General features: G+C 45.1%; 1 protein-coding gene across 4 annotated transcripts in view; it reads left to right on the top strand.

Moving 5' to 3' along the window:
- The first annotated feature begins 734 nt into the window (after positions 1-734).
- Positions 735-12125, top strand: part of EGFLAM (EGF like, fibronectin type III and laminin G domains) — a 129538-nt gene continuing 118147 nt past the window's right edge. For 2 of the 4 annotated variants that reach the window (XM_039545249.1, XM_039545250.1), the window contains exon 1: positions 6633-6949. In XM_039545249.1, the coding sequence (XP_039401183.1) occupies positions 6850-6949 (100 nt within the window). In that variant the 5' untranslated portion in view covers positions 6633-6849. Of the gene's footprint in view, positions 863-6626; positions 6950-12125 lie in introns of those variants that run through there. The other 2 variants (XM_039545252.1, XM_039545253.1) reach the window with 2 other exon arrangements.

Here is a 12125-nt window from a genome sequence, read left to right on the forward strand (position 1 = left end):
AATGGAAAAACCTGCTAAGCCCCTTGGCCAGGCAGCTGTTCTTTCACAGTCTGCTCACTTAGCTGCCCAGAGAATAAGACTGCCCCATTTTCACCAGACAGTTTTTTCAGCTGGATATCCTGTTGGTTGGAATTAAAAACAAATCACTTCATGGCCCACTGCTTCCTAAATTATTTATGATCAAATCAGGTGTTAGAAATGGGAAACATTTTTAATAAGAATGAGTGAGGAGCTAGGTACCTGCTAAAACCACTTTATTTTATGAAGAGGCCAAGTCCAAACTGTTGGATTTTACAAAATAAATCCCAAATTAGGAGTTTTAAAAGGGGGGCTCAAAAGCTGAGACAATCACAATTAGTGGCTGTGTTTGAAAATCTGGCTACCTATCTTCCATTTTTATAAATTGCTTCAGCAAATAACAATGACATAATCTCAGGACTTGCAAAATGACTTTTTATGCTAATGGTTCATAGCCTTAATATAGTTATATAGAAAGTCATGCCAAACTCTGAGAAAATAAGTCAACTCTGCTAGACTGTGAGGGGGTGGACTAAGCCCAGAGGCCCCCAAAGGAGCAGTGGAGAGGCCCTCCAAGTGGGCTAAAGTGGCTGAAGGGGAAGCAGCCAATCAGAGAGGCTGCAGGGAGCAGCCAATCAGGGCCCAAGAGGGCCCTATAAAAAGGAGCTATGGTGCCAGACACAGGCAATTCCTTGCTGGAGCTAGAGAAGTGAAGCTTGTGCTCCTAGCTGGCTAATGGGAACTGCAGGACACTGGACAGCTCAGTGCTAGCAGGGACCAGGGGAGCAAGGAAGAGCTCCTAACGGGCTGCTGGGTCTGAGCTTAGAAGAGCCCTGAGCTACAGGTAAGGTGTCCCAGGGAACTGAAGGCAGTTTTGCTAAGGTGATGTGGCAGCACACAGCTGCTATTCTTAGGGTCCTTGTGCTAGGACCTAGAGGAGTGGGTGGGCCTGTGCTCCCTCCCCCCCCCACCCATAGGCCACTGGGGAAGGGCCTACAATTGGACAGCAGTAAACCCTCAGAAGGGGACTGAACTGTCAGGAGGCCCAGCTGAAGACTGGGGCCAAAACAGACTAAAAGGGCAAAACCATTGCCTCCAGGGAGGAAGTCCCGGGGATACAGCCCAACAGCAGGGCCTGGACTTGTTTAAAGAACAAAGACACACCTGACCAGAAGGGGGCACTTGTGAGAGGTGGGTGCGACACCATTACATAGACATAAAACCTTTGGCTATGAAGGGGCTCAGGGAATCTAGGAATGAGATTTTGTTTCCTCTGCCTTCCTGGGTTTCCCAGCATGTCATTCCATGCACTACTAACTATTGCCATAGTGATTCTGGCTAGTGGTCCTAGATCCCCAGGGAGAGAGCAAACATTGTCTGCTCAGAGGAGAGGGATAAGGGAAAGAGCTTATCCTGTGCTCTGCTCTCTCCTGGAGTGAGAGATTGTACTATCTGCATCTCTGGGAAAGGTGGGACTAGGCCTGCTCAAAACTAAAGGCACATCCCCTCAGCTAAACCCAGGCTACAACATGTGAGTGCAGAGTGAGGAACTGTGGGGACAGGATTCTGGTTCTCTCCTAGGAATGGGTAGGGGGAAAGGGAAAGAACCTGGATACTTAATTCTGGACTCAATCTAACTATTGCTGAAGACTTTATTTTAATAGGAGTTGGAATGGACATTTGGTGCCTTGCCTTGCCTTGTCTTGCCTTGGAGACTTTGGAGAGAAGGTCCCAATATGTACTGCTCAATATCCCACTCCCTTTTGGTTTAAAAAAAAATTCTAGCCCTCATGGCTGCAGAGATAATCTTTCAATTGTGGCCCACTTGTAACTGATACGGTAATAGTTGCTAGAGTCTGCAAAAAGCCTGAAACAACTCAGAGGGGTGAACTCTCCTCTGTCTACTAGCGTATGTCTACCCAGCAAAGACAAACCTGCAGCTGGCCGATACCAGCCAACTCAGGATCACAGGGCTCAGATCCTGTGAGGTGGGAGAGTCCCAGGTCTCGGGCTCCAGCCCGATCCCAGAAGTCAACACAACAATAAAACAGCCCCACAAGCCTGAGTCAGCTGGCACAGGCCAGCCGCAGGTTTGTGTTTGTTGTGTAGGCATACTTCAGTTAGACTTGGGGTATCACCTTTAAAGCCCAATGATGACACTTTAGTATCAGCAATGGTGATTTAGTTGCTTTATTTTAATGGATGAAATGGAGGAGGGCTGGTAATAAAATCCACTGTACTGGGAATTAGAAGTTGCTACAGGGAAGGAATTCAGTGGAAAAAACAGAGGAGACACAAAGCTAGGAAAGGGGGAGAGAAACATGGATGGAGAAGGAAGAAGAGATAAAAGGGCAGACATAGCAGTGGGTCTAAAAGAGAACAGATTTTCTCATAGAGTGATAAATGTGACAATAACACACTAAATAATCAAAACTTTTAGTTACTACATAAAGGCCATATGCTGCCCTTGAATTCTGTGCAAAGCACCTGCTGACATCAGTGGTCATGGCTCTGTGCCTTATGGAGAGTGTATAGTCCTGAATTCATACCCTGGCCCATGGACCATAATTAAACATAGCATTTGGCTCTCACCTCTGAGTTTCACACCACTTCCTTAGACCCTTGCCTCACCTTGGATGTACTGGGATCCATCGGTCTCTGGTCAGGCTCAGGGGGCTGCCAAACCTACAGCCTCAGTGGTTCATGTGTGGGAGAGAGGAAGTAAAGGGTCTGAAAAGAAGCTTCAGGATGGGCCTCAATTGAATGGCTTTGCAAAGGACCCTGCATTTGCTTACAGCATTGCTCCGCCTCCCCATTCTCCCCAGGGTTTAGACACTCTCTCTATGCCTGATGAAATACGTCCTAGGATACTCAAGGAGTGGACTGAGGAGATATCTGAGCCATTAGTGATTATCTTAGAAAAGTAATGGAAGATGGGAGAGAGATTCCAGAGGACTGGAAAAGGGAAGATATAGTGCCAATCTATAAAAAGGGGACTAAGGACCCAGGGAATTACAGACCAGTCAGTTTAACTTCCAGAAAGATAATGGAGCAAATAATTAAGCAATCAGTTTGCAAATACCTAGAAGATAATAAGATAAGTAACAGCATGGATTTGTCAAGAAAAAATCATGTTAAACCACCCTAATAGCTTTCTTTGACAGGCTAACAAGCCTTGTGGATAGGGGGTAAGCAGTAGATGTGGTATATCTTGACGTTAGTAATTCTTGTTATACTGTCTCACATGACCTTCTTATAAACAAATTAGGAAAATATAATCTAGATGGATCTACTATAAGATGGGTGGATAACTGGTTGGAAAACCATTCCCAGAGAGTAGTTATTAGTGGCTCACAGTCAACCTGGAAGGGCATAAGGAGTGGGGTCCCACAGGGATCAATTCTGGGTCCAGTTCTGGTCAATATCTTAATCAATTATTTAGATAATGGCATAGAGAGTACACTTATAAAGTTTGAGGATGATACCAAGGTGGGAGGGGTTGCAAGTGCTTTGGAAGATAAGATTAAAATTCAAAATAATCTGGACAAACTGGAGAAATGGTATTAAGTAAATTGGATGAAACTGAAGAAGGACAAATGCAAAGTATTCCACTTATGAATGAATAATCAGTTGCACACATACAAAATGGGAAATGACTGCCTAGGAAGGAGAATTGCAGAAAGGAATCTGGGGGCCATAGTGGATCACAAGCTAGATATAAGTCAACAATGTAACACTGTTGCCCCCCCCCCTCCAAAAAAGAAGCAAACATCAGTCTGGGATGTATTAGCAGAAGTGTTGTAAGCAAGACACGAGAAGTAATTCTTCCGCTCTTCTCTGTGATCAGGCCTCAACTGTTCTGGGCACCACATTTCAGGAAAGATGTGGACAAACTGGAGAAAGTCCAGAGAAAAGTAACAAAAATGATTAAAGGTCTAGAAAACATGACCTATGAGTGAAGCTTGAAAAATTTGGGTTTGTTTAGTCTGGAGAAGAAAAAGCTGAGAGGGGACATGATACTGGTTTTCAAGAACATAAAAGATTGTTACAATGAGTGAGAAAAATTGTTCTCCTTAACCTCTGAGGACAGGACAAGAAGCAATGGGCTTAAATTGCAGCAAGGGTGCTTTAGGTTGGACATTAGGAAAAACTTCCTAACTGTCAGGATGGTTAATCACTGGCATAAATTGCCTTGGGAGGTTGTGGAATCTCCGTCACTGGAGATTTTTAAGAGCAGGCTAGACAAACACTTGTTAGGGATGGTCACGAGATAATACTTAGTCCTGCATTGAGTGCAGGGGACTGGGCTAGATGACCTCTCAAGGTCCCTTCCAGTCCTATGATTCTATGCCCTCTCTGTGTGGTGGGCTCACGTAGAACCCCTCTCTGTAGGACTTGCAGTTCATCTCTCTATCTGGGACAGGTTCTCACTTCCTACCTTATCCCTGAGGGACTTCGGGTAATGTTCTCCCTGCCGTCTTGCCGAGAGGCTTTGATTCCTTCTCTGCTTTCTCCTCATGGTACTTAAAGACATGGGCTCCCTCTCATCAGGATGCTCAACATTTCCTCCTCCAACCTCTCCTCTTCAGCTCCATCTCCCTGTCCTCTCCTTTGGAGAGGTCAGAGTCTATCACTGCCCCATCTCTCCTCAAATGGCACAGGCTCCCTCTCCCTACTTCCTTGTACTACCCACAGTGGGCTGAAGCACAGCTCCTTCTTTCCTTGTTTCTCTTCACCAGGAGATTTTCTCCCCCACATAATGTGTAATTAGATTGTGGAATGCATTGCCCCAGCATGTCATTGGGATCAAGAATTTAACCAGATTCATCAAAGGAGTGGATAATTTTATATGCATAAAATAATTTTAATATGCAAAAAATATCCAGAAGTGATAATTAATAACAATTTTGGAAGACATATGAAACTTCATGCTACAGGCAGGGTTTAAGATTCTATCAGAGATTAGGATGAGACTTAATCTGGGGGGTGGAGGACAAGTTATCCCACAGCTGTCTAATGTGAGGTTTCTTACACCTTCCTCTGAAGGTTCTGGGGCTGGCCATGGTTGGAGACAGGACACCGGCCTAAATGGACTGTGGGTCTGATCCAGTAGGGCAATTCCTATGTTGCTATGATAGGGTGGTTTGGGCTCCTTTTCCCTATTCCCCTCCTTTCTTCCCAGGACACTTGGGCTCCCTCCTCCTGCTCACCTCTAATCCCCATGAGAGTTTCTATATTAGTCTGAGTGGCTGGAGTGGACTCAGGATCCATCTGGGGGGGATTAAATCTCATTGAGCTTCTTAACTCTGCAACCACTAACCCATCGAATCCTCCTTCTGGCCCTGCCCCAGGATGGGGCTGCCACTGCAGCCACTTACTCTCCCAAAGCCAGGAGAAGAAAGAAGACAGCCCATTGACCTCTAGTGCCAAAGGAATTGGTACCTGGCAGGCGGGGGGAATAGAGGAACGTGGGGTTCCTGCAGAGGGGAAGGCATTAAACACCCCAAGGGTAGGCCGCCCAGCAGGGTAATGTAGAGAAGGGTCAAGGAGAGGGAGCTCAGCAGAGGGCAGTGGGAGGGGAGGCCCACTGAAGGGTGAGGGAAAGGCTGCTGGTGGAAGGACAGACGGGAGGATGGGTCTTCCAGTGGGCTGGGAAGAGTGAGGGGTCACCCCACGGGGCCTGCCCAGCGGGCTATGGCACCATGCAGAAGGGGGGGGGCGCCACGGACAGGTAGGGCATTGCCTGGGTCCCAGGTCTCTCCGGAGGGAGGGGTTTGTTTGGCTGCCCCGAGGAGAGAGGGGGATGGGGTCTCCACACGTACCCTACAAAGGAATAGGGGTCCTGAAGCCCTGCACCGCAGTGAGAGCAGGAGCGGGCTGCGCCCTCCTAAGCGGGGGGAGTGGGGAGGAGGAGAAAGGCTGCGGGAGCCATAGCTGGGGTGGGGGTGGGTGTCCCCGCTCCCTGGCGCGGGGAGGCGGGAACGGCTGCGCGCGCCCGAGGCGGGGGGGGCGTGGGGGTCCCCGCTCCCTTGCGCGGGGAGGCGGGGAAAGGCGGCGCGAGCCATAGCGGGGGTGGGTGGGTGTCCCCCGCTCCCTTGCGCGGGGAGGAGGGAAAGGCTGCGCGAGCCATAGTCGGGGTGGGTGGGTGGGTGTCCCCGCTCCCTTGCGCGGGGAGGAGGGGAAAGGCTGCGCGAGCCATAGCGGGGTGGGTGGGTGTCCCCGCTCCCTTGCGGGGAGGAGGGGACAGGCTGCGCGAGCCATAGCCGGGGTGGGAGTGGGTGTCCCCGCTCCCTTGCGCGGGGAGGAGGGGACAGGCTGCGCGAGCCATAGCGGGGGTGGGTGGGTGGGTGTCCCCGCTCCCTTGCGCGGGGAGGAGGGGACAGGCTGCGCGAGCCATAGCCGGGCTGGGTGGGTGTCCCCGCTCCCTTGCGCGGGGAGGAGGGAAAGGCTGCGCGAGCCATAGCGGGGGTGGGTGGGTGGGTGTCCCCGCTCCCTTGCGCGGGGTGGGTTGCGCGCTCAGGGGAGGTGTCCTGCCCACTGCGTTAGTCCCTTCCCTGCCCGTCTGCGCCACAGGGGACTGTAATCCCATCAAAGGGCCGGTCCCAGCCTCCTCCCTCCTGCGCGTGTGACAAGCCCGGCTGCTCGCCGCCAGCCCCAGCCCCACTCGCTGTCTGGTTGCTGCGGACTCCGGAGGCGGCTGCTCCCCACAGCCCCAGCCGAGCCGCCGCGGAGCAGTTCTCGCCCGCCCTGGCCGCCTGGCGGTCAGCTGCCCCCCGCACGCTCAACTTCCCCAAACTTCCCTGTGGCGGGGTGGGCTGGCGGCTGGCGGCGATGGATTCACAGAGCCCAGCCCGCTGCTTCGCTCTGCTCTTGCTGGCCTCTTGCATTGGACACACGGCAGCTTCCAGGAGAAACATCCCCAGAAGGCAAGGTAAGAAACTCTCCCTTGGCAGGGGCAAGTAGGAAGGTTTCAACTAGGAGACTATCCCGGGCGGAAGCCCACTTTCAAGACATTTCTGTGTATGGAGAGTGGGTGGGAAAGCCAAACTGTGCAGTCCCCCGGCACAGCCAGGGTTAAATCCATATCGCACATCTCCCCTGATGGTAAATCCGAGAGCTTTAGAATCCACTGTTTGCATTTAATTTCTTTTTAGCCACAAAGAACTGTGCGAGTTGAGACAGTTTCCATGTGATCTCAATTACTGGACACTGGGGGGGGGGGAGCCCCTCCTTGTCTTTAAACGTCTATTATTTGATCCATATTGTCAAAAGGCTCTCCATTTCCTGTTGTTAAAAAACCAGAAGGGTGTTTTTCCTCCTCTGTTTAGCTATTCCTGATGTTCTTAGATTTTTGGTGCATATGTTTTGGTCATTTGCATCATCTCTTCTGGCTTTGATCTGTCTGGCTTTCGAATCAAACCATGGGTTTCTTTAACTGTATGTGATCCTGTCTTTTAACAGCAATTTTTAGCCTTTTTTAAAGAGCTAATTAAGAAGTATTTAACTTGGAGTTTCTATCTGATCTAAATAACTCTTTCTAAAGAGAGGTACCTCTATAAAAAGGCAATATAAGTACAATGATTTTTTTCCTAACTTTTTTTTTCTTTCATACCTGAGATGATAAGTATTAAAGGAAAAAGTGAGGGCAAGGAAAGCAGTAATAAATATAAAACTGCTCTTAACTGGCTGCATCTGTTCTTAGTAAGTCTAACATTTACTAACTAAACTAACATTAAGTTTAAGATTTAAAATTGTTTTAAAAATATGTATTTGGAATAGTAGATATCTGTTTTGGGATTAATGATCTGTTTGAACAGTGGAAAAGATACCACTTTATTTCAGAGTTTACATTCTGACTCTCAAAGTGCCTTCAGAAATAATGTTTCTATAAGGAGGGAGACTCTGTTAGCATGAAAACAAAATAATGAGCCCAGTCCTGTTCCCACTGAAGTCAATAGGAGTTTGTCCTTGTCATATGACTGCTTAATGTTTTATTGTCTCGTGATGCGTCTATTTGAAAATTAACTTGTGTCTCAGCTCAGTAAAGATGGACCTGCTTCACACTCTGCTTTCTATTATTGTCTGGCGGCTGTTTGTCTTGAAGTGAAGGGGTATCAGTTTACCATATAGTATTCTTGGGATACACATTGTTTCATTTCATTCATTCTGAACATAGCACAAGTGCATGCAAATATAGTATTACATTGTCTCTTATTGTGCAGAAAGTCTTCAGCTCTCTATGCATTATCCAGGTAAGTTACCAGAACTATCAAATACCTCTTTGCATAAGTTTAGCATGATAGCCCTTCTTATTTTAAATTTTTAAATGTATCCTTTTTTGTAAATTATAGTTGTGACTGAAATACTAAGTGAAATATTTCCTATGTAGCCCCCCAATACACTGTCCAAATTCTTTCAACATATATTTTACCAATATGTACTTTCCCCAATGTTTTATTTTCTGATCTTTGCTGATTGGCTAGGGATTTGTGTCTGTAAAGGGCCTCATTCTGATCTAGGGTGACCAGATGTTCCGATTTTATAGGGACAGTCTTGATATTTGGGGTTTTGTCTTATTTAGACGATTATTACCCCCCACCCCTTGTCCTAATTTTTCCACACTTGCTATCTGGTCACCCTATTCAGATCTCATATGCATGAATGCACATTAGAAATCAGTGGAGTTACAGGATCAGAATCTGTCCCATTCTCTCTTTTCCTTCTAATACAGCCTGCTTCTCCTGGATGATTCACCGAGGTTCCAGTTCAAGAACCAAGTCCTGCTGCCACTGAAATTACTGACAAAATTCTAGTGGCCTCCATTCAGAGGAGGATCTGGCCCATAATTTGTAGCATTGCAGTGAACATAGGTAACATCAGGTGAAGCTCCCAATCAATGGGAGGTTTACCTGGATAGTGATTGCAGGATTGGCCAGAGTATTTCCGATAGCAGAATTACTCTCACGGCAGTGGAGTATGCAATGCACATAGGACTGGCACATCAGTGAAAGAATATGAACAGGAGGAAGCAGACAGTCATTGCATCAATATGTAATTGCAAAGTTTTTGTAAAGCATATTTTTGTACAGTTCACTGGACCATGACATGGGGCACTTTAAATTACAGCAAAGACTCCACTGGTCCCGTAAAGGCCATACACTACCTTTGAGCTGCAGTTGAGCTTCCACTGACGTCAATGGGATTTTTGCATGTGGATCAAGGGCAGTATATGGTCCTTGGTATTTAAAAGTTAGAGGTCTAGATACTGACCAAATATTTATACCCCATGCAAATTACATTATTTTCAGTTCCCTGTTGCACTCAGTAGAAATGTAAAATACAAAGATGAGGCACAAGAAATGGTAAAGTCACTAGGTTTGCCAATTTGCTAATTGTATTTGCATAATTTATAAGATAGTAGTGATTATAGGAAATACTGCTGGCTGAGACAAGGAGTTCTAAAACATTGAGCCATATCCTGGTCCCTCTAAAGTCAATGTAAATTTTCTCATTGACTTTGTTCGGATCGGGATTATTGGTCTAGTGAATCAGATTAATTGAAAATTTGACAAACTCTATATATTTTCCTTGGCAGTATAAAATATTTGCAAGATTGCATCCTTTAGTTTTTATATATATTCCACAGTTTTCTTTTTTAGTTTTCAGTTAATTTAAAATTAATAACATCTTTGTCACTCTCTGTTGTGAGAAATGCCAGTATAGTTGGAAACATAATACAGAAATACAACCTGAGCTTAAAGTCTTTATTGGACAGATGGCTAATTTTACTGGTCTGACCTTACCTCTTAGGGATCTAGTCCCATGATCCTTGGTTAGCACAATAGCTGCCACTAAGGATTAGAGTAAATTAGATGGACAGAGGTTGCATTCAAAAAATTAAATGTGCAGTAACAATGCCACATATGCAAATGTGGCTATATTTGTGAAGGTATCACTTAGTGGTAGTATCTTTGTGTCCCTCAGTCTTAGGTTAACAAACAAGAGAACAACTGACCTAAGGGAAATGTATTGATATGCGTTCAACTAAAGTAGCTTTAATCATGGAAAAAGAAAAACTTACAATAATTTCCTCTGCAATAATACACTAATATTGTGTACACAACACGTTTACTGTTGCTTATATTATGTTAAGTGTTCCTGTTTCACGTCCCAAATGATTTATTTTCTTACAAAAAGATGCCACTTATTTGTGACAACAATTTTACAAAACCTGTGCAGGCATTTGAAAACCTACATTGCCACAAGAGTTAGAGAAGGAAATCCCCTAGGGAGTTTGTCTGCAGAAGTATGTAATTTAAATCCCACCTACATGCTGCCAAAGACTATTGGAACTGTACGTTTCCAAGAAACCTTAGATCGAGTCCATGCTGTGAAATGTCATTTTCAATCCGCTGAGAACAGGTCTAGTTCTAGGTAACATGCGGCTCTGCTTCTGTCCTGCTGTTTATCATATGTTGGAAGGTTAAGAATGAAAGATAACTATCATTTACTCTTACATCAAAAAGTAGTGGGTGAGGAAGAGATAAGATAGTAAAAAGGGTTTTTTTCTTTGCCCTTTTAATACCAATAGAAAATGGGACTTGTACAAGAATTGTATCTGAGATACAACCAAAAAGGTCACATTGCGAGAGAAGTGATAAAACCAGTTCATCTTCAATAATGAGATCTGACTGAGAGGTCTTGAGGGTCAAAAGAAGAAAGGTAGTCAAACTCTCCTCAGTTTTTCAAAGTTTTCATTCGGAGTCTGGTTGACAAAGATCAATTTTGTAATCCCCAGAAAGCGGCAGAGAGAAATGTGTTTGTGAAGTTAAAAGTAAAATAAACAATAAAAATGCTACAACTACAGCTTACTAAATGAAACTTCAGGAATGAAAACCCTTGTGGTCCAATTCAAAACATCCCGATGAGTGCAAAACTTATTTGCACATTTGTTTACAGTAACATTATCTATTTATTATGTAGGAGGAAATGGAACATCAGGCACATTTTAAAATAGGTTAAAATGAAGCTAGAGCCAGCGTGTGACAATAAACTGAATAGCCTGGAGTTCCCAAAAGTCTTGCACTTTTATGTTATTTCAATGTCTCTCTAAAGACCAACATGGCTATAACAACCCCGCATATACTAGAGCTCTCTAAAGCTGTCACTAGTGTTTAACATTCAAATTGTTTTCTTGCTTTTGCTTTATGCATGGCCATAGATTTTTACTCTGCATTCTACTTTTATTCCCACTCTCAGCGGACTGGTTGCTAAAATAGCTTAATCATGCCTTACTCCATGGTATAGTAGTAATAATAATATAATGGAGCTTAATGGTACTCTAGTTGCATGGAGGGGAGAGCAGACCCCTTAGGTTGATGTTTGTGGCATTAATATGCATAACAATATAATGTGTTGTTACTTTTTTGTATACCACAATATAAAATAGAAGTCAAAAGACTGTACTTTATAAGGTACTATTGAGTAGGGTGGAACACAGAAGATAAGATTTGTATTCATTTCTGATGCTTTGGGATCAATTTTGATTCTGAATACAAATAAATACAAATATTGGCCTTGAATCTCCTGACTAACTCTAATTTTTCATTGGTGTATTCCATTGGCTTTACAGCTATGAGTGACAAGATACACAGCTCCACAGCGTCTATGGACCAGATTTTCAAAAGTTTTTCACACTCACCATCAGGGCCAGATTTTCAGAAGCTAGCTCCCAGGTAGGCACTAAAATAAGTGGACAGATTTTACAAAGACCTGAGTGTGGAATAACTGAATTCTTTAGAAAATATGACTACAACAGAAGCTTCTGGGTGGTAAGATCTTTTGAAAATCTGGCTTTTTAGATGTCTAAATAGGATCTGAACTATTTTGAAAATTTGGCTCGATCTGTGTAGAGAATGTTGTTTTCTTTGGAAAGGAAATGGCTTTCTGTTATATTTTTTTAAATGTTTTGGACTCTACGAGACAACATTATAGCCTGAGAAGCCCCGGGCAGGCAGGAACCCTGAGCTACCTGTCTCTCCTGTGCCTCCTTCCCCCCTGCCCCCGGCCACTAGAGGAGCCCCGGGCCGGAGCAGGACTAGCTCCAG

The sequence above is a fragment of the Mauremys reevesii genome, linkage group 6 (assembly GCF_016161935.1).
Source record: "Mauremys reevesii isolate NIE-2019 linkage group 6, ASM1616193v1, whole genome shotgun sequence".
In the NCBI taxonomy this organism is placed as follows: domain Eukaryota; kingdom Metazoa; phylum Chordata; order Testudines; family Geoemydidae; genus Mauremys; species Mauremys reevesii.